The 24,114-nt window shown below is 35.2% G+C and overlaps 1 protein-coding gene across 1 annotated transcript; it reads left to right on the top strand.

The window, feature by feature from the left end:
- The first annotated feature begins 1,377 nt into the window (after positions 1 to 1,377).
- LOC123885216 (villin-4-like) lies at positions 1,378 to 14,754 on the top strand. The gene is made up of 24 exons (XM_045934489.1): positions 1,378 to 1,883; positions 4,020 to 4,131; positions 4,226 to 4,325; positions 5,121 to 5,189; positions 5,292 to 5,528; positions 5,664 to 5,841; positions 5,924 to 6,056; positions 6,803 to 6,965; positions 7,067 to 7,214; positions 7,329 to 7,429; positions 8,338 to 8,493; positions 9,095 to 9,163; positions 9,265 to 9,333; positions 9,415 to 9,552; positions 9,676 to 9,804; positions 10,256 to 10,403; positions 10,520 to 10,530; positions 11,909 to 12,049; positions 12,225 to 12,350; positions 12,419 to 12,484; positions 13,200 to 13,533; positions 13,695 to 13,897; positions 14,048 to 14,207; positions 14,316 to 14,754. The coding sequence occupies exons 2-23, from the start codon at positions 4,076 to 4,078 to the stop codon at positions 14,159 to 14,161; spliced, it is 2,889 nt and encodes a 962-aa protein (XP_045790445.1). The 5' UTR covers positions 1,378 to 1,883; positions 4,020 to 4,075; the 3' UTR covers positions 14,162 to 14,207; positions 14,316 to 14,754.
- Positions 14,755 to 24,114: the final 9,360 nt, after the last annotated feature.

The following is a 24,114-nucleotide window of genomic DNA, read 5'->3' as shown; positions in this document are numbered from 1 at the left end:
TTTCACTATTATTACTACCCCACACCACATCCTCCAAAAAGTACTTCAACTAGCATATGTCATAAGTCACGAGCAAATAAATAACATAAAACAACAAAGCAAAATCTGAAAAAGTTATTGTAAAATAAGGTGTTAAATGTTTTTTCTTTATGTATTTTTGAAATGCGGGTAAATTGTAGAAGATAGATAGATATAAGTATTATATTATATATGATTGCATGTTGTGAAAAAAAAAAAAGTATATATGATACCACAGCCTTTAAAAAAAAAATATGATGCCGCATATAATGTTAGTACTTTGATGTTCAAATGAACACAAATGAAAAATATTTAAGTAAAAAATCAAGCATGTCAAAATAGTTTTTCAATAATATGGTTGAAAAAATATAGACACCTAAATTACGTGTTTATTTTTTTTTTGACTAAAAATTACGTGTTTATCTTCTTTCTATTAAAAATGATTTTTTTTTAATTAATTAAAATAACTTTCAAAGTAATTTTTGTGTAAGAAGCTTACACACAAACATCATTGGAACATAAAAAATGATTATTTTTTTAAAATCTAAGACAAACATGTCCTTAACCATCTGCTTACGAGGGAATGAATATCAATATATAATCTGAATTTTAACATAGAAATTATCTAAATTAGGTTCTTTCAAATAATTTATTATTGACGAAAAATCATTAACCACTTGAGTTGATAACTTGATTAAATAAATAATTTAACAAAATAATCAAGTTAAAGTAGTTAATGAATTTATCTTAAAATAAATTGTTCAAGAGATTTTGAGTTCGATTCATACAAAAAATAATTATTGATCATATTTTACTTACTCACAGTCGAACTCTAAATTGTGTCTTTCTCTAATAATCGAGGACTAAAAAATAAAAGACTTAATTACATTTTTGGTCTCTTATCTTTATTTTAGATTTCAAGTTGGTCTGTTATCTTTTAAAAGTTTTAAGTTAGTCCCTTGTGTTATTGATCTCAACATAAGTTGGTCATTTTCGTTAAATTTTGAGTTAATTTTTCTAACTTTTTGTTAAATTTTGAGTTAATTTCTTCTAAAACTTGTACAAAGTACCCTCCTAAATGGTCCGCGTACGCAAACTCTCCTAAATGGTCCGCGTACGCAAACTCATTAGCCATGTAGACGATTTAAACAAAAATTTGACTAAAATGACCAAATTAAAACTTTTAAAACTTAAAAGATAAACGACCGACTTAAAACCTAAAATAAAGATAATGAACAAATATGCCAAAATAAAACAAAACTAAAAATTTAATTAGGGAGACTTTGAAAAAAAATAATAATATTAAAAAAAAAGCAGCAAATTTACAGTTCATATGTGAGGTGTATGTAGTGTGGGGTTGTAAGAAGGAAGAAATTTTGTTGCCGTTAGTGATAAGCACGCCTGGCATTTCATCATTCTTCCCTCCCTTTCTCTTTCTCTCTCACTTCAACTTTTTTTTTCTTCTTCTATTCCCTTCCCCCTTAATATTATTATTCCTTTTTTTCTCTCTCTCTCTCTCTCTCTCTCTCTAAAATTCTTCTTTCTTTTTCTTCTTCCATCGTCACCACTTTCCTTTCTCTCACTTTTCTCCTCCCTTTTTCCTTCCATTTTCCGTACCTTCCAAACACTCTCCAATTTTCACCAATTCTCTTTCCCGATTGGATCTGCTCTACTTGATACATATTCACTTCGATTCATCAACTTAATTTATTTACTTTTACTTTCAATTTTCGATTCCGATTCTTTTTTCAGCTCGAGATTGTGGCTTTGTACTTGTGTTCTTCTTCGTTTCTCGATTTTTCTGTTTTTGCTGCTTATTCTGATTAAGTCAAAATCGATTACTGCTGTTTCTGCTTCTTTTCCAGGTACGAAGAATTGAAGAATTTTTTAATCGATTTTTTTGTTTGTTTGTTTGTTACTGAAACTGTGTTGATTTAGCTTGAATTTCGATCTAGTTCTTGATTGATTTGATTTGTGATTGAATTTTGTTGACTTGAATTGAACATTGCGTTTTTTTCCTTTGTTTTTTGGATGTTGAAATTTGAAGGATTAGTTTAATGAATTGATTAATTAGTTTAATTTTAATTGTTGAAAAATTAGAAGATGTTGAAGTTTGGGATTTTGGAAAATGGAAAATGATTGGCATGGTTGTTTTCGAGATTCTGTGATGTGTACATAATATTGCGTGCATACGTGTCAGTTTTGTAGGTGTGGTATGATTTAGCTTCAATTGTACAGTTCGATGACATTTGAGCGTTTTATTGCATGTGGATGCGTTGGGGCGTGTTATTACAAGGAGAATTCTCGTGATTTTGGAATTCTTTTACTTGTTTGCACAATTTTGCGCATGTTTTTCAGGTGTTTGCTGGATAGTGTTGTAAATATTGGTTTTGCTTTTAAATCTAAAAATCTAAATAAAATTCTTCATCATACATACATGTAAGATTGAAGGGTCAATATTTAATAACACAAATATATGTGTTTCATTATTTTATATTATTAGGCAAATTAGGGACTCATTGAAAAACCTTATTTTAGTTTTAATTGTTTTTTGGTTCATAGACATAGTGACAATTATCATAAAAAATTCACATCCTGGGTTCGAACCCGGGTGAAAGTGTCCAACTTAGCAATACTTACATTTGCTAGATGAGCTAAGCCTTATGGACAAAGTTTATTTTACTTATTACAAATATTTATATTAGTGTTTAAATGTAGTTATAAAAATTACTACTAACTTATGATATGTTACTGACCTATTTTTAGCTTCAATAAGTTCCCCATAAATTATGGGGAACTTAATCTGCGATAGCCACGCAACAAAAACTGTGTTACCGGTTTCCATGTTCAACGAAGCTTTCATGAATCATGAATCCAACTTGGAGTCCCACCTCAGGCGTCACGAACCTGGTGGGAGGGCTTATATAGGATTGGACAGTCCTCCTCTTTTAGCCATGGTTAAGTTCAGTCTGTATACACCGCTACGATTGCAACACTATTCTGCACCGCAACATTGTATTGAATAGCGTAGGGCCGCCGTGCCGCCATTATTAACTACAGAGCCCATAGTAACTTATAAGTGCTTATAAGCTGATTAACCAAACACGCCTATTTTCTAGAATAGTATAATTGCTATTAATTAATAGGCTTCTTTTCCAATGGCAGTGAAAAACCTTTGTTTTATGCATGCAAATGTGAGGGTGTCTGTTTTTTTTATTTGCTTTCTTCATGTAGTAGTAATCATACAGCGGTGGCTACCAAAAATATTTAGCTCTTAGTAGGTATGCTGTACAGACATGTTGACAAAAGATGCAATTTTCTTTCTGGGTTCTTTGTTCATGTTATGTTTTAATCCAACCAACTTTAATGACAGGCTTGCATGATGCTTCCTCTAAATGCAAGCTATTTGTGTATAGTGTCTTCAATGTGTCTGGACAGACAGCAATGAGTGAGTCTGTAGTTGCTGATAATGACATGCTTAGGATGTATTCCTATTCTTGGTTTCAACTGTCTTAACTTGAGGAACACCAATATAGGAAATTAAGTTCTTAATGCACTTCAAATTCCTAATGTTAGATGGGGAGATATTTCTAGAGCTTAAAATTGAAAAGGCTATACAAGTGTTTGTGAAGTGCTGAACATAAATGGGAGGATTTTCAGTTAGTAGTGAACTTTACCATATCTCAGGGAGGATGAATTCATTATTTTTGTAGCCTAATGAAAGTCATGCTATGCCCTGCTTCATTTTGTATTAACATTAATTACCTTTGTCAGAAAAAAATATCAAATGAATGATTAATGATGCTGACCATATGTATATTTTACGACATTTGATAATCTTATCTATTTTCTAAAAACGTTAATTCCGAACCAGAGTTTGTTGATTGATACTGTTGGTGGAAGCATTTGCATTTCACTTTTCGCCTTCTATTTTGGCAGCTTCAGTAAACTTTGATCTTGCTTTTTTATTAATTCATTATATTATTATGGTTCCCTTTCAGGATATTATTGCTATATATAAGCTAGGTTGTGAAGGACCAAATAGTAGAATAATATTATGGCAGTTTCCATGAGAGATTTGGATCCAGTTTTCCAGGGAGCTGGACAAAAGGCGTATCCTGCATCTAATTAACATATTGTACTGTTTATTATTTATCAGATTGTCAATATTAACATCTTATGCATGATTCTCCTTAACTATAAATAGTGGACTTGAAATATGGCGTATTGAGAATTTTAATCCAGTACCTGTTCCAAAGTCCTCATATGGAAAATTTTTCACTGGGGATTCCTATGTGATCTTAAAGGTAAACCATATTTCCAAGTGATTATTCAGTTGTAGTTTCATACAATGCGCCTAAATTGGTATCTGCTTTTTCAGGAATCTTAATTTTCTGTTTATAATTATTTTGCATGGACTTTATAACTTTTAAACAATTGATATTTTTGAAACAATTGATGTTCCACGAATGATAAAAATCACCACATTGGTAGTAATGACTTGTAAAATTGATTTCAGTCTTCATTTTTCTTTGGCAAACATTCATTATGTAAGCTCTGTATATTTTTCAGTTTGTTACAGTGTGTCCTTGGTTTAAATTGATGATAGCTGTATTTACAAAATAAATGATCCTCTCTTGATTGTATATATGAGAACAAGTTTAGCTTAAGGACATTGTTGTCTTCTTCTCAGTTATGTTCCTTTTTCTAAGGACGACATTTATTTTGGAACTTCAATGCATTTATCAGTTTTGGTACATAATGTGTCCTCAGGTTAAAAGAATGATATATGTATTTACAATGTGCACTGTTTTTTTAATCATATGTGAGCATGCATTTATCTATAGAACATTGTTGGCTTCTTTCCCATGAGCTTTGGTTCCCCTTGCCAAGAAATATAGTTTATGAGAATATGAGGTCTTTGATACAAGTTTCATATATTCATCAGTAGCACTTCCTTCTGATTTTTGGTCATATTAACTACTAACCGGATAGTTTGTTCCTTTAATCATGCTGCTTGTGCATACTGCATCATACATGATGCTTGGTTTTTTCTAGTATGAATATTCATATTTCATTTTAGATTTTATTTTTTTCTGTAGACAACTGCATCAAAAAGTGGTGCTCTGCGTCATGACATCCATTACTGGATTGGTAAAGACACCAGTCAGGTAAAGTTGTTATTATTTAAGCATTAACCAGGTGATATATTTGTAGGTTTTTACAAATTTATTTTAAGTATTAGCTAGGTAATGATGGTAATTTTAAAACAGGATGAAGCTGGTGTTGCAGCCATCAAGACAGTTGAGCTGGATGCAGCTCTTGGAGGACGTGCTGTTCAATATCGGGAAGTACAGGGCCATGAAACTGAAAAGTTCCTGTCGTATTTCAAACCTTGTATTATACCTCAAGAAGGTGGTGTTGCTTCTGGTTTTAAACATGCCGAGGCTGAAAAGCACAAGACACGGTTGTTTGTATGCAGAGGGAAACATGTTGTACACGTCAAAGAGGCAAGTTTGACATTTTTTTTCCATCTGCCATTAAGGTTTGAGTATCACATGTCATTGATCACACTAGATCAGGCAGGTGCACACATACAGAAACATTGTTTTCTGCATGCTGAGTAGCCATTTGTTTTTTTACAGGTTCCTTTTGCTCGATCTTCACTCAACCATGATGATATTTTTGTTCTTGACACTGAGTCAAAAATCTTCCAATTTAATGGTTCCAATTCATCTATTCAAGAAAGGGCTAAAGCTTTGGAAGTTGTACAGTATATTAAGGATACCTACCATGAGGGGAAATGCGAGATAGCTGCTATCGGTAAGTCTACAGGTATATTTTGAATTTTGAAAGGTGATTACTGGTTTGTATTAATTGAATGTCTTCTTGAACTTCCAAGCAGAGGATGGAAAGTTAATGGCTGATCCTGAAACTGGGGAATTCTGGGGTTTCTTTGGTGGATTCGCTCCACTTCCACGAAAAACAGCCAGTGATAATGATAAGCCTGCTGATTCTCGTTCTCCAAAACTGCTTCGGTATGATGTTATTTCAGTCTCCCCTCTTGTATTTTGTTTCTGGTTGCACCACCAATGTATTCGGTTCTTTCGTGGTGAAAATGAAATGATGTTTGGATGAAATATATAAATGTTTATATTTTCTGCAATCTTCTTTCACCCTTTAATTTTGGGTTGTGTGTGGATTAGATCTTGGAGTTTGAAAAGCTGAAAATGGCATCTCCATCCAGCTTCACACTTTTAAATGTAAGGCACAAATAAAAAACATTGTGTCAGTTAAACTGGTATTAGGTTAGCAGAAGTGTGACATGCTGGTTGAGTCGTGGAACTGTTGGAACATGTTTTACCATTAGGCGTGGTTTTGCCACATGGACTAAATGATATCATAATACTGTCTTTAATTAATTCTAAAGACGTATAGTTCAGTGTATAGTTTTCTTTGGCCTGCTTTTACCTCTTAACTATTTTTATCCTCTATTTGCTCAACCCTACTTATTGATGCTTTTCGCATCTTCTCCACTCAATTAATGAAATACTTCTGGGAAAACTAAATTTAAATGAAAATGAACACAGTTAAAAGGAAAACCTGGTTAATTTCACTTTCTATTGTATTATTTGATGCTAAATCCTGTTTGGTGTTATGTGCAAGTCATACATTTCCCGATTTCCATTTTTTCCTAATGGTTTGCTTGAGTAAAGAGGTTTTACATAGTTTGTGTTCGGGAGGTCATTTGTATATTTTTTAAATTTTTAAATCGATTTCGCAGTGTTGAAAAGGGACAGGCGGAACCTGTTGAGGATGATTCTTTAAAAAGGGAGTTTCTAGACACAAATAAATGTTACATTCTGGATTGTGGGTTGGAAATGTTTGTCTGGATGGGAAGAAACACCTCTCTTGATGAAAGAAAAAGTGCAAGTGGAGTTGCTGATGTAACACCTCGTTTCCTTTTGCATACCTTAGCATTTTGCTACAAGTTTTAATTATGCTTCATGTTCTAATTACTGTTAATTTGATGTGGACCAAATAACAGGAGTTAGTCAGTGGCACTGATCAACCTAAACCCCAAATAATTCGAGTAATTGAAGGATTTGAAACTGTGCTGTTTAAGTCCAAGTTTGAGTCTTGGCCTGAGACCCCGGATGTAACTGTATCTGAAGATGGACGCGGGAAGGTAGCAGGCAAGTGTTAAATAATTATGGCTGAATATTTTTTTTTTTAACATTACATTTCTGTCTATATAGTTATTATGTCATCTCAGTTTATTCCCTTGTTTATAACTTTGTACATTGTAGCACTTCTGAAACGTCAAGGAGTAAATGTCAAGGGTCTGTTGAAAGCTGATGCAGTGAAAGAAGAACCTCAACCTTACATTGACTGTACTGGACATTTGCAGGTACTCTGCAAGTTGCAAATCATCCATCAAGACCAACATTTCTTGATGCAACTCGGTTTCACTTTTGTCATTTTTCTTATTGGTTTTATATATCCTGTGTAATTTATTTCTTTTATTGAGAAAATCTTTTAGAACCCTTTAATCTCCTACTATCTTCCATCCTATATATGGTCACCAGAATGAAAAGCAGAATACATAGTCTTATAGTACATATGGGGTGTTTTCTATCATAGAGTTGACTACTAGAGTTTGATCCTCTCACTTCCAATCTTTAATAAAAACATGAATTTGAGCACAAGATAGGCGGGCTTGCTTATTGTCCACCCTTCAAGCCTGGAGAGCTATTGCATGATGGGGTTGGGGCTTGGTAGAGTTATACTATCTCTGTTTAGTCATACTAACCCTCTGGGTATTTTCTGCTTTAGGAGGTTTTATCTTTATTTTCCTTTTCTTTTTCATTTAATATGCAGTGATAATACGTTATTGCCTCCTCCCTAGTCCCTAGTCATTTGATCTTTTACCATTATCATGCCGATAAATTGTAATATATTATAGCCTTATATCGTGCATAATAAATATTTTGGACATTTTGCTCTGCTGTGCTGAAAATTTCACTTTACATTGTTTGGATTTCGTGATTCAATTGAAAACATGTTATTTACATCAAAGGTACAGATGCAACTTTAGACATTGGGTGAAGTTTCCAACTCTTGAGTTTTATGCATGGTTTTGGTTGATATATTACCTGTTATTTTGCGTTGCTTTGCAGTCATTTTGATAATTAGTATTCCATGAAAATTCAGAAGATATCCAGTATTTGGGTGAAGCTGTTGTGGTTTGGTGTTGTTCAATCTCAACATTTCTCTTTTATTTCTGTAGTTAACATCAGTCTTACTCGAACTGTACAGGTTTGGCGCGTGAACGGTCAGGAAAAGATTCTTCTCCCAGCTTCTGATCAATCAAAATTTTATAGTGGAGATTGCTTCATCTTTCAATATTCATATCCTGGAGAAGATAAGGATGATTGTCTTATTGGAACGTGGATAGGAAAGAACAGTGTTGAGGTGAAAGATTTTGAGTTCAATTGTACTTCTAGTTCGACGTGATTTGACTTTCAAAATAGAGACATAATCTGGAAACAAAATGTTCACCTGTAGCTGAAAAATATTTGCGGTTGTATTAATCTGTTAGTCCTTGTAAGTGTTGGTTGGGAATTAATAGGTTCCTGTAGTTTGAAAACTGTAATTGAGTCCCTATTGTTTAGTTTATTTTGTCTTTTTTTTTTCAGATTGTGTCATCATAAGGACCTATTGGAATACTGGATTCAGGAATCCTATTAAATTGGTTTTTGAAACTACAGGGCTTTATAGTTTTTAAACTATAGGAACTATTAGAGTTGTAAACAGCCTAAATTTTTAGGAGTTGGTGTTGGCAGGGACCTATTAAAAAAAAATCCCAAAATGTATTGGGACCTAGGGATTAATTTAATGCTAGCTGACTTATCCTTATGTATTGTACTATACTGGGAACCGGCAACTTTTTTAGGACCAGAATGTTTTAAATAAATGCATAAACAGAATATATTTCAGTCTTGCTATAAATTTGTGTTTGGAGCACTGTGAATCTATTGCCTGTAATTGCTCACAAGATTTTAATTGAAAATAGGAAGAAAGGGCTTCAGCTAATTCACTGGTTAGCAAAATGGTCGAGTCAATGAAGTTTCTGGCTTCCCAGGTAATTTTTCTGGAAATTGTATTTTTGGCTTTTTGTGGAAATATTGGCTAAGCTTATTTCTTTTCTCTTCACTAATATTATGTATTTTTAATTGACTGTAGGCTCGTATATACGAAGGCAATGAACCAATTCAATTTCATTCTATCCTACAAACCTTCATTGTTTTTAAGGTTTGTGGGATGCTAATATTGTGGAAGCTAACATACCATCTTTTACTGGTCATGTAACTTTTTCCTATTCATTTTAATCAGGGCGGACTTAGTGATGGGTACAAGACTTACATTGCGGAAAAGGAAATTCCAGATGATACATACACTGAGGACAGTTTAGGATTATTCCGAATCCAAGGCTCTGGACCAGACAATATGCAAGCTATACAAGTTGAACCGGTATGCCCCGTGCCCCCTTTGTAATGGTCATTTGTCTATCCAGTTATGTGGTATTGGGCGATACACCCTTTGAATTACTTGCTTCGTTTATGTAATAAAATTTTCTTTTCATGTGTCAACCAGGTTGCTTCTTCGTTGAATTCCTCTTATTGCTATATACTTCATAATGGGCCTGCGGTCTTTACTTGGTCTGGAAGCAATACAAGTGCAGAAGACCAGGAACTTGTAGAGAGGATGCTGGATTTGATAAAGGTCTGATGTGTGTTTAAGTTATAGCAAAAAAAATTGATAGGTCTAAGCAAACACCTAGAAATTAGCGTTTGTTTTTGGGTCAAATAATTGTATTGGACAAGCAGCTAGATGTGGGTAAAGTTTTATATGCTTCCATGTTGAAAATGGTTTATATATATGGTTATTATCATTTTTATCATGATTGCACTAGTATTGCCTCTGTTGTCATAGGGGGTTTGGGTTTGATGCTATTCAGTGATGTACGCCCTGTCCCTATTACTCAGCCAGGAAATTACACTGCTATGAAAAAAAAACTAATATAATTTTAGTCATCCATAGATGCAAAATTGATGTGTAGGAAGACATTGATTTCACGTTTTTATTAAGCTTTAAATGTCCAAAGAGATCACTATATATTTGTTTAGTCAGATTTCTCCGTTTTAGTTTTCATATGCTTGCCAAATTTCTGCAGCCAAATTTACAATCAAAACCACAAAGGGAAGGTACTGAATCTGAACAATTTTGGGATTTGTTGGGAGGAAAGTCAGAATATCCCAGTCAAAAGATTAGTAGGGAGCCTGAAAGTGATCCACACCTATTTTGTTGCAACTTCTCAAAAGGTAAGGGATCATTTTCTTGTTTGCTGGATATTTACAGACCCCCTTTCCCCCTTCAAAGGCAACAGCTGACTTTCTTGTATTGGTTTTCTTCTGCCGCCGAATTGAACAATGAGCAGGAAACTTAAAGGTGAGTACACCCACTGATCTATTATCTGTGGTAACAATATTCTTAATTTTGTAATTTATGGAAATGCAATGGTACGAAGATGTGTTGAAGTAGGTCTTGTCTGCTGGCTTTAAACAATATTTCATTTATAGTATTTTAAGTTGCTTGTCATAAACAAAAACTTAATGATGTTTGTGATCCATATTTTAAGCACTAATTATATGTGATTAATAAGATTGAAACAGAAGAAAAAAAAGAAAAAAAAGAAGATTGAAACAGAAGCGAGGTTGATCAATCTGATATTGTTGAAAAAACATAGTAAATGGTCAATGTTAAGCTACGAAACAAGGATGGAATACAGTTTCCGAATACAACACATTATACACATCGTTGGTACTACTGTTAAGAGGCAGGAAAATGATAGGTATTATAATTGATCCAAACACAATAATAAAGAAATTGATGAAATTATATTGATAACAAACTCAGAGGATGAACCCTCTTTATAAAGGTGAATGAAAACTGTAAATGAACAGTGGATGGAGATGATTTTTTTTGCAAAAGGAAGTAATGATACTATCAACAATGAGAGCAGCCCCTCTGAGATGGGGATCACCCTCACACGTCACCCATACTTCCTTTATAACCACCTCACCTTCTTTCGTACCCTCCAATAACAAAGCGTCACCTTTCCATTTTGTTATAACTTCCCCTCTCCCTTCTAATGGTTTCCTCTATACTCATTTCACTTTGTCGCGTGCCTTTCAAATGGGTATAAGAGTAGAATAAGTATTGAAATTTGGGAACCTTCTCCAGTTAATGGTAAAAACAGGAGAAGAAAACGGAGGCAGGTACCAGTAAAACAGAAAGAGGGAACATCAGAGCAGCCAGCTATCTTGGCTCCAAGGCCTAAGCCACCTGGAAACTCCTTCACAGTTACCTCTCATCCCAAGCCTCATCAACCTAATATTAGGTGTTCATCAAGTTATTTATAATGATATTCAGTATGTGATTACATGATAAGATTACTCAATAGTTTCTTTTTAAAGAAGTTAATGAAATTGACAGCAGATGTTATTCAAAATCAAACTTATGGCTAATTGTATAAGAGCAGCAAATTAGAATAAAATACAGCTAACTTGGTTAAATACTATCTAACATGTTATTGCTAGGGGATGATTATTCACTAAGAGGTGGTATTGGCCATTACGGTTTCTTTTACACACTTAGGTGAAAAATGCAGACAGATAAGTCTGAGAGATGTGTATGGATTAATTTTTTTAATAGCTCAGTTTACTAAGGAAGCATTTACAAATTTTAAGGGTGAATACTCTGTCCTGTGTGCTGCGCTGCTTATGACAATGTGAATGCTTGGATTGATCTTGAGCAATTCTTTCAGGTGACGGAGATATACAACTTCTCCCAGGATGATTTAATGACAGAAGACATTTTCATCTTGGATTGTTACTCAGAAATCTTTGTCTGGGTTGGCCAGGAGGTTGACCCCAAGAGTAGAATGCAGGCGCTAACAATTGGTGAGGTAAAACTGGTTTTGCTAATAGCACAATTTAATGGCTACTCTTTCAGAGACTCTGATATCTTTAGTTAATTTAATGCTTAGTTGAGTCCTATAACATTCCTGTAATTTTAGGAGACCATGAGACTTTGTCAATAATGATTTTCATATTATCTAATCATTATTGTGAATTGAGCAGAAATTTATTGAGCATGATTTTCTGCTGGAAAAGTTATCTCGCGTGGCTCCAGTATATGTTATCATGGAAGGGAGTGAGCCACCGTTTTTCACTCGCTTTTTTAATTGGGAGTCGGCGAAGTCTGCAGTAAGTTTATCAACATTTAATCATGTGGCTTTTTAACATCCTGATATTGACAATTCCTTTTTAACCAGATGTTGGGGAACTCATTTCAAAGGAAGCTTAAAATCGTGCAAAATGGGGGTGCTGCACCATTGGATGTAAGGCATTTCATTTTCTTATCTTCCTTTACAGTCACTAATGAAATGTTCCCTTTCTTTTTTATTTTTTTATATTTTTTTTATTTATAAATAACATCGGACCCAATGTTCGTTCAAAATCAAGTTTCCAATATCCCCTCCCCCATGTTAGCAGTTTGGTGGCTGAAAAGCTACCTCTACTTAAAAGGATTTTTCTCAACCCTTTAATGGAATTTATTGTAGGTATAAATAGCCTGTAAAATTTAAATTAAGGACTCGGGATAACTGACTACTAATTTAGCTTTGTAAGATTTTTGCATATTTTGTATAGGCCTGTCCACTTCAATTGGGGTCGGGGCCTTATCACTTAGAAAAAGTTAGTGCCTATTAATAGATAGATTAAACACTAAAGTGTGACAATCTAAAACCAAATTTAAATCACAACACGGAAATAAATACTTTTCTGCAATTAATTATTAGTTAATCTTTTTTGTTTGTCCAAACCTTGGACGTCAATATCTGACCCAAGTTTTGAAGACCTGTGAAGTTATCTTAGCAAAAACAAATTTGTATTTCTAGTGAATCCAAGATGTGCTCTTTTTGCTGATCCTTGATAGAAAACATATTATAATTCACTTAATCTTTTAATTGTCTCTGCTTTGCCTGTCCAGATATATTTTCTTTGCATTTGCATTTAATCCGCTTTGTTGTTGAAATACATTATATACATTCTCAGAAACCAAAACGGCGAACACCTACATATGGAGGAAGGTCTAGTAGTGTGCCTGATAAGTCCCAGCAGCGTTCCTCTCGTAGCATGTCTGTTAGTCCTGACCGTGTTCGTGTGAGGGGAAGGTCTCCAGCCTTTAATGCACTGGCTGCTACTTTTGAGAGCTCCAATGCTAGGAATCTTTCAACTCCACCTCCAGTAATTAGAAAGCTGTATCCAAAATCTACGACACCAGATTCTGCAATACTAGCGTCAAAATCTAAAGCCATAGCTGCACTTACTTCTACTTTTGAACAACCACCTTCTGCACGGGAAAGTTTGATACCTCGATCAGTTAAAGGTAAACATTTGATGAAATAATTGCACACCAGCTTCCCCTTTTTTTCGCCTCCCTCGTTTGAGTTACACTTTTGCTTTGGGTAATATCTTTTTTTTCCCTTTGAGTAATATAATTCACTTTGTTGCAATGTGCTTTCTGTTCTGGGTTGTTACAATGTGAAGTGAGTCCAATCACCCCTAAATCAAACCCTGATAAAAATGACAAGGAGAATTCTGTGAGCGGCAGAGTGGACTCTCTTACCATAGATGAAGATGTGAAAGAAAGTGAAGCTGAAGATGAGGAAGGTCTCCTGATTTACCCATATGAACGCCTTAAAATAACTTCTACAGATCCTGTGCCGGACATTGATGTAACTAAAAGAGAGGTAAAATAGGCTATATAGGCTAGCTAGCTATAATATCATCATATCTATTTCCTTATCATATTTTTGTTTTTTCCCCATTCTTTTGAAATGCAGCTATAATTAGGCTTTTGTTCATTTAGTTTTGATTTGTTTGTAACTTGATGCATGCAGACTTATCTATCATCTGCGGAGTTCAAAGGGAAATTTGGGATGTCCAAGGATGCTTTTTACAAGTTGCCCAAATGGAAACAAAACAAACTCAAAATGGCTATTCAGTTATTCTGATTCTTAAACTTACCCATCTGCCAACTCCCTGCAGATTAGGTTGCAGGTAGAAGAAACTTCTATCATAAAAGATTATATTATTCTTCCTTGACAATTTTATATCTACTTTTTCTAGTTGCGCATCTTAAATCCAAGGAGCTTCTCTGTTTTGCAGTATGGTACTGAACATACGGAAGTTAAAGGGACAGCATCAGTGTTTTTTTTTAGCATAACTGCGACTGCTCCCAGGAAGTTACTTTTCATGAAGAGGAGAAACTAGAGATTTTCCACCTCTCTCTTTCTCTTTGAAGTGGTTTGAATGTTTAGGTTTTTCTCTTTGTTGAGTTAGCTGCGTGGCATTAATTTTATAGGGTTGTGAGCTTGGTTTTTGAAAAAGAAAAAGAAAAATTCTTTTGGGTTTCAAGTTAGATCTTCATTTGATTTTATTTTTTAATTTAATTTAAAATTGTTTTGGTCAAGCAATCGGGGTTGCAAATGCGGTCTAATTAGGCTGTGTTGATATTGAGGACAAAGTGTGTATAGTAGAGTGTAAAAAAACGAGTCAGATCGATATGTTTTGGAAATGAAGTGTGATTCTTTGTTGTTCTCTGCAATTTTCAAGCATGTCATTGAAACTTGAAAGGAGCATAAAGGGTCAGCCATAACTCTATTGTGTCCTTGTAAAATATTTAAGGCAACTGGATATGGATATATATACAGGAGAGCATCCCATATTTTTTAAAAACCAAGCACAATTCTGTCTTTTTGGGTTGTGTTTTGTGGGGTGGTAATGGAAAATTCCTTATTAAGAACGACGAAACAATGAAACATGAATTAACCACTATTTTACTCTTGGAAGTCCATACAAGTACTGGTTGAGGTGTTCATGGATGAGTTAATAATATATTTGTTTTTGTTCTTCATCTATGTATGTGTCACTCGCTCATATTTTTATACAATTCGGATGTATGTGATGTTAGAATTTAGGAGAGAAAAATACAACATAAAAGTGTTGGGAATAGGCTTCTAAGTGTGCTTAGAGTTAGTGTCAATGTATTGTAGCGGGCTTGTGCAGCAAGTGTAACACCCAAACCCATTATTTATATATTTCTACCTTAGTAAAATCTTTTTCAAAATACGCAACGGAAAGTAATGTTCGATATTATAAAAGTTGTGGTTCGAGTATTACATTCTTCAATCAAAATAATACTAATGTAGTTAATTAGTAAAAATACTTGTTTATACAAATGTTAAATCAACTAATGCATTTATTGATTATACAAAACAACCTAGACAATAGACTTTATATACAATATAAAACCCTTTCCCGTGTCACAATCAGAGCGGAGCTTCACCGACGACTCGACATCGAATACCACAAAATCCTGTAAAATCTGGACCCCCAACGGTCCAGCACATAACACATAAAAGAGAGTTAGATAACATACTCAAAATAATACAAGTGTAAGTAAATTGTACTTAAACACTTCTTCATAAAAACATGCATAATCATACATTATACATATACATCACCATCATTCATGCATATTCATATATCATGCATATACTTCATTTATCACCTAATCAATCATCCACAAAATACACCAAACATATAGTTTCACGTCGTCTCGGACAATACCAAAACATCAACAAATACACATAACTCAATTACAAATAGGAATACACATAAAGTTCCTAATGTAATCTAACACCACAAATACACGGTTCAGATTATGGTCATGACGGACCCTGCGTTGTTCATTTTATAGTCATGACGGACTCTGCGTTGTTCATTTTATAGTCATGACGGACTCTGCGTTGTTCATTTTATAGTCATGACGGACTCTGCGTTGTTCATTTTATAGTCATGACGGACTCTGCTCCTCACATACGGATTAACAATCAACATTACCAAGTATGTGTCAAACATTATTTATCATAAATGCACACATAATCCCTAATGCAATCTAATGCTTCACATTCATGCTATGTCCTCTAGACACCTCTAATGCATGTGGTACCATCTTCTTTATCAGGGTATTTCACCTCCGATATCCTTCTTTATCAAACAATATAGTTCGATATCCTTCTTTATTGGACAAGCCAATATCCCTAAATATTCATGATGCATGCACTCAAACTCATGAATATATTCATCAACAATTTTGGCATATAGCCCGTCAACAATAACGTGGAACACTATCCAACGTCCGTCTTTATTAAGATAATCAATACCTTAATATCCGTCTTTATTAGAATAACATAATTCTAATATCCTTCTTTATTAAGTTGATTAACACCTTAATATACTTCATTTATACTTCATACATGATTAACAATCAATATATGCATCAACAATCATCAACAAGCATCAACAATCATCAACAATCATCAACAATCATGTAAGAATAAGATACTGGTTCGAAACTACATGCAAAGGAAGATCGCAGATGAAAAACTGGTGCAAACTGCAGCATTTACGCCTGGGGCGGAAATATTTACGCCTGGGGCGGAAAAACATCAGAAAGGATGGCTGCTCACTGCTCTGCCGTTTCAGGCGGAATTTACTGGACAGCCTCTCATTGCAACGATCATAACTTGGGCTACGAAAGTCCAATGGAGACGCACATATACTCGTTGGAAAGCTAACAAACAGGGCTACAACTTTTATGTTGGCCACTAAAACCAGTTCGCAACGAAAAGAGGTCAAAATTGCACGTAAAGGTTCAGACCTCATAGATAACAATTTTCTACATTTCTCATTTCAAACTCTAAACTCTCAAAACTCTCACATAAGTCATTTTTCATGTTATAAACCCCAAATAAGTTCATATTCAAGTGCAACAAGCATATCTAAACACAAAAGGACAGTTCATTTCTCAGATCTACGCCATAAACATCGAAAAAGTAAAGATTGACACTTTTTCATCAAAACTCTCAAGAACACAAAGTTCTTGAGTTTAATCCATTAGAAAACTCGTTTTTAACCATTATTTTCGTTCATTAATCATGTTAAAAGCATGTTAAACATATTAAGAACCTTAGGAACGATTTCCATCAAGAAAATCCGTTCTAAGCTAAAACGAAAATGGGGTGGAGGAAGTTCGGGTAAGGAGAAATCGACATTCTCCCCTTCCTCGAGTCACCCACGAATATGAAATCTACTCTCTTACTTGGATTCGAAGAAAACACGACGAAGATCTCGAATCCCTAGCTCTCCTTCTTGCCCTAGCTCCTCCAGCTCTCTCTTCTCCTCTCAAGAACACAAAAGGAACATGAGAAATGAATTCTCTTCCTCACTATGCCCTTATGGGCGCCCCCTCACACTCACAAGGCCCATTGGGCCTCAAGCCCAATTGGCTTGGCCCAATAACGCGTTAACTCTCACCATTCGCTTAATAACTAAAGTACTCGATAAATAACTCAAGTTATTAACTTAATTAAAATGCCACGTTAAAATAAAATATTTTAACACATAAAAATAATAATACGAAAATTGGGTCGTTACAACTCTCCCCCACTTAAAAGATTTTCGCCCTCGAAAATTACGCTACCAAAACAACTCCGGATAACTCCTGTATCCGACCCTCCAATGAAACGTTCAAAACACTGCACATTACCAAGTTTGACAAAATTAATTTATCTCATCCAACACAATTTTTGTCTATTTATCAACAAGAGATCAAGGACGGCCAGTTCCTCAATTTGTCGATAGATAGTCAACAATCATGATATCGGCATAAACCATTCTTATCAAACCGCTAAAACGTCCACTCCGCACGAAACATCCACAGACTCACATTCTACGGTACTCACAACTCTACCCCAAAACAGGTATAACCAATCGAACTCTCCGAAAGATACTTCCGTGGAATACTTCCACAACTCCACAAATCCTATAAGTCTCTGATTCCCTCATGGATCACTTAACCGTGTTACATCACTTATTCATATTCGAATCTTATTCCAACTTATCACTCGATAATTCAATTCCAACAATCACTTGATGACCAACATTCTCAAACTCCATTGACACATGCTAAAAACTACCGTCTCTAACCGTCAAATTCCTTTTCTCACATTGAGTCGAATCCCAACACGACTATTCCGTTCCCAAGTAATCTCTCAACCAATATTTGCATTCCCTAACGCAAACATTTTCCAATACCACTTCTCCTTAATCCCTTAGCAATTTGCTACTTCAAAATTAGGCTACCGCCTAAAATTGGTTCTCCAAACAATCATAACCTCTATCTCGTTGATTCCAAACGACATCTTCAATTTGCCCATAATCCATCTATCGATGTTCCTCATCATCTTGTATTGCAACAAGCACACTCTTCTCCGTTTATTCACTCATCGAATTAAATCCACAAAGCTCCAAATACTCGTCATACGATCTAATCCCAATATGACATCTCTAGAAAATTTCCAAAATTCTCGTCCAAATACCTTTTAAGTTATGCACCAAGTCACTAACGTTTCATCATCCATGATGAAACAATTTAAAATCCTTTACTTCATTGCCACCGATCACGATCATACTACATCAACATCCACGATGCATCTAACAAAACTAGTCTCTACCGACTCTTCCATTCCACAAATCCAAATTCCTTAACAAATACTTACTCACTCTTATCTTGTGGGCACTACCAAATGCTCTCTGACTCTTACCTTAGGCATCACCTTCAACTCCTTACTATATGTGCTCAAACACAACATCTACTCATATGTGCGGTAATCCTTTTCGCAAACTCTCACCTAACACAAGTCACTTCCAACATGACCTCCTATTACTCACTCTCAACACGTTCTCCAACGGCTAACTTTCTTATTCTTCATCATTCAAAAATAATACCTCTCTTTTAGCTTCATCTCCACTTCTAGGATCTCATTCAACTTCGACACAAATTGCCCTGCCATTATCCAAATCCAATTACCCTTTCTTCGGCAAGCCTCTCACAAAATCTTTCGAATTGTTATCCTACTTCCATCTTCGAATAAACTCGACTACTCATACAATCCTCACTTCCAACGATTCAACAAACATACCAATCCTATTATGATATTTCTCAACTCCATTCTTATTTACTTTAAAACCTACTTCCCTTCATCAATTAATTAACACCAACGGTTCACTAATCTTCACATCTCTTATGAAAATTACTTCACACACTAGACTTAGAAGTCCAAACTGTTCAACCAATTCAACCTACTACCATATGCACGACTCACGTAGAACTTCTTACTCCAACATCCGGTACAACATCTGATCCCCTTGGATGACAACTTACTTCAAAATCATCACCTCTCAAGAATCCTAATCACTTCCACTTCTACATATTCAACTTCTTCCGATCAAACAGGTACTTCAACCTTGGTCCACAAAAATGATGCCTTCAAACTTTTAGTGCAACACACGATCTCCAACCGTCTCGAATTCTCTTCATCTTACTTAACCAATCTCACTAACGCCTCACGGCGAAACACTTGGTCCGACAACTCCTCTTCTAGTAGTTTCTCAAAACTTGTTGCGCCCATTCATTCCACTTTGAACAACGTCGCCAATTCCTGAATATTCCGCTTCAAGAACATCTCTACTCATCTCATCTTCTCACGTTCGAAACATCTCGGAGGGATATAACCTTCTCCCCCACTTATCTCAAACTCACTCCTACTCTTCCACTAGAACTTCCAGTGCTCACACCTAACTGTTCTATCGTCTCTAAACATATTCTTCCTAAGAAGAAACTAGTATCGACATCGTTTACACGCATGTCACATACAGGGGAAAAACCCAACCCACGATACCTAAACACTAACACAAATTCATGCAAGCATTCAAGTAACCTATACTTCCCTCACTTCTCAAAGTTAGGAAATCAAAACAACACAAGAAAAATGAACATTGCATAGCAATAATTCATACTCACATTCAATCAACTCAGAACAAGACGTCAACAAAAAATAAATTTCTTGTCTGGCTCCCTCGCTTAGCAAAAGTTAGCGAGCTCCCGGCGAGACAAGTCAAAAACATTCACAGGATTTAGCAAGACTTAGCGAGACTCAGCGAGGTTCATTCTTCGCCTAGCGAGCACATCCAAAAATCTGGGTGCTCTGCTACGGTTTTGAACTTACGCTCACTAAACTCTCGTTTTCTCGACTCACTAATCCACAAAATCCAAAACATCAAGCATATAACATCATTATAGACTTGAAAGCACAATTAGAATCATGCATCACAATTACAACATAGGATTATGAGATCTTCATGTTTTTACTCATAAAACGCATAGCAATTCAAATGCCTAGTAATCATCTAGCACATGTTATAAACAAACATATAACAAACACATATCAGGACACATTAATATCCTACTCTTCTCACCATTTTGAAAATTAATTTTCACTCACCCAAAAGAAAATAACTCCATATTTTCACCAAAATCTTCAAGAAATAATATTAGTTTTTAAAATTATTTCAAATCATTACCACATGCAGTTTTATATCATGCCGGATCGTCACATGCAGTTTTATATCATGCCGGATCATCAACAATTAGCAATAAGCATCAATCCATCAAGTTTAAACTACAAAAAGGTTAAACTCTACGCATATACAACTATTATAAACATAGAAGTATAATACTCACACATCTACTCACAAGAAGAATGGATAATCTAATCCAATTCACACCACTCATAGTTCCTAAATGAACAACATGAATGATTTCACAAAACAAACAACACAAAATTGTTAGACAAACACGACTGACACACAATACTCACTTGGTCTGACTGCACAGACCTGCTCTGATCGACACATAACCCACACAGTCCGAAGACGACCTGCTCTGATACCAATTGTAACACCCAAACCCATTATTTATATATTTCTACCTTAGTAAAATCTTTTTCAAAATACGCAACGGAAAGTAATGTTCGATATTATAAAAGTTGTGGTTCGAGTATTACATTCTTCAATCAAAATAATACTAATGTAGTTAATTAGTAAAAATACTTGTTTATACAAATGTTAAATCAACTAATGCATTTATTGATTATACAAAACAACCTAGACAATAGACTTTATATACAATATAAAACCCTTTCCCGTGTCACAATCAGAGCGGAGCTTCACCGACGACTCGACATCGAATACCACAAAATCCTGTAAAATCTGGACCCCCAACGGTCCAGCACATAACACATAAAAGAGAGTTAGATAACATACTCAAAATAATACAAGTGTAAGTAAATTGTACTTAAACACTTCTTCATAAAAACATGCATAATCATACATTATACATATACATCACCATCATTCATGCATATTCATATATCATGCATATACTTCATTTATCACCTAATCAATCATCCACAAAATACACCAAACATATAGTTTCACGTCGTCTCGGACAATACCAAAACATCAACAAATACACATAACTCAATTACAAATAGGAATACACATAAAGTTCCTAATGTAATCTAACACCACAAATACACGGTTCAGATTATGGTCATGACGGACCCTGCGTTGTTCATTTTATAGTCATGACGGACTCTGCGTTGTTCATTTTATAGTCATGACGGACTCTGCGTTGTTCATTTTATAGTCATGACGGACTCTGCGTTGTTCATTTTATAGTCATGACGGACTCTGCGTTGTTCATTTTATAGTCATGACGGACTCTGCTCCTCACATACGGATTAACAATCAACATTACCAAGTATGTGTCAAACATTATTTATCATAAATGCACACATAATCCCTAATGCAATCTAATGCTTCACATTCATGCTATGTCCTCTAGACACCTCTAATGCATGTGGTACCATCTTCTTTATCAGGGTATTTCACCTCCGATATCCTTCTTTATCAAACAATATAGTTCGATATCCTTCTTTATTGGACAAGCCAATATCCCTAAATATTCATGATGCATGCACTCAAACTCATGAATATATTCATCAACAATTTTGGCATATAGCCCGTCAACAATAACGTGGAACACTATCCAACGTCCGTCTTTATTAAGATAATCAATACCTTAATATCCGTCTTTATTAGAATAACATAATTCTAATATCCTTCTTTATTAAGTTGATTAACACCTTAATATACTTCATTTATACTTCATACATGATTAACAATCAATATATGCATCAACAATCATCAACAAGCATCAACAATCATCAACAATCATCAACAATCATGTAAGAATAAGATACTGGTTCGAAACTACATGCAAAGGAAGATCGCAGATGAAAAACTGGTGCAAACTGCAGCATTTACGCCTGGGGCGGAAATATTTACGCCTGGGGCGGAAAAACATCAGAAAGGATGGCTGCTCACTGCTCTGCCGTTTCAGGCGGAATTTACTGGACAGCCTCTCATTGCAACGATCATAACTTGGGCTACGAAAGTCCAATGGAGACGCACATATACTCGTTGGAAAGCTAACAAACAGGGCTACAACTTTTATGTTGGCCACTAAAACCAGTTCGCAACGAAAAGAGGTCAAAATTGCACGTAAAGGTTCAGACCTCATAGATAACAATTTTCTACATTTCTCATTTCAAACTCTAAACTCTCAAAACTCTCACATAAGTCATTTTTCATGTTATAAACCCCAAATAAGTTCATATTCAAGTGCAACAAGCATATCTAAACACAAAAGGACAGTTCATTTCTCAGATCTACGCCATAAACATCGAAAAAGTAAAGATTGACACTTTTTCATCAAAACTCTCAAGAACACAAAGTTCTTGAGTTTAATCCATTAGAAAACTCGTTTTTAACCATTATTTTCGTTCATTAATCATGTTAAAAGCATGTTAAACATATTAAGAACCTTAGGAACGATTTCCATCAAGAAAATCCGTTCTAAGCTAAAACGAAAATGGGGTGGAGGAAGTTCGGGTAAGGAGAAATCGACATTCTCCCCTTCCTCGAGTCACCCACGAATATGAAATCTACTCTCTTACCTGGATTCGAAGAAAACACGACGAAGATCTCGAATCCCTAGCTCTCCTTCTTGCCCTAGCTCCTCCAGCTCTCTCTTCTCCTCTCAAGAACACAAAAGGAACATGAGAAATGAATTCTCTTCCTCACTATGCCCTTATGGGCGCCCCCTCACACTCACAAGGCCCATTGGGCCTCAAGCCCAATTGGCTTGGCCCAATAACGCGTTAACTCTCACCATTCGCTTAATAACTAAAGTACTCGATAAATAACTCAAGTTATTAACTTAATTAAAATGCCACGTTAAAATAAAATATTTTAACACATAAAAATAATAATACGAAAATTGGGTCGTTACAGCAAGCAGCAGGCGCGCACGCAGACTGGCCTGGCCTGCTAGTGGGCTTGGCTTGGCTTGATTCAAGCACAACTAGTCTAAGCACTTGTATTGTAACTAAGCCAATATAAGGCATTGCCAATAATGAATAAACTAGAGATTCCACTTTGCAATTAACAAGTGGTATCTAGAGCCTAAAAGATCTAAACCTGAGGAGAGAGAAAACTGCAGTTTTTCTCAAGAACAAAACCGTTACAACCGTTTTTTCGCGCTAGCTTCTTCATCTTCAAGCTTCTTCTTCAAGCTTCTTCCCTAATCCAACAATGGATGAATCCAAGTACTCACAGTCTCGTGTTCCAAAGTTTGATGGTCATTATGATCATTGGTCGATGCTCATGGAAAATCTCATTCGTTCCAAAGAACTGTGGTCCTCAATTGAAGAAGGAGTCACGATGGCAGCTGCAAACACCACTGCTGAAGAAATTCAAGCTGCTAATGCTAGCAAATTGAAGGATTTGAAGGTGAAGAATTACTTGTTTCAGTCCATGGATCGTTCCATTCTTGATACAATTCTTGATCGTAATTCCTCCAAAAGTATTTGGGATGCGATGAGAAGGAAGTATCAAGGTTCTACAAAGGTAAAGAGAGCTCAACTGCAAGCTCTAA

Source organism: Trifolium pratense, linkage group LG5 (assembly GCF_020283565.1).
Source record: "Trifolium pratense cultivar HEN17-A07 linkage group LG5, ARS_RC_1.1, whole genome shotgun sequence".
In the NCBI taxonomy this organism is placed as follows: Eukaryota; Viridiplantae; Streptophyta; class Magnoliopsida; order Fabales; family Fabaceae; genus Trifolium; species Trifolium pratense.
The sequence above is the reverse complement of the archived record's forward strand: the minus strand, read 5'-3'. Positions and strand labels throughout refer to the sequence as shown.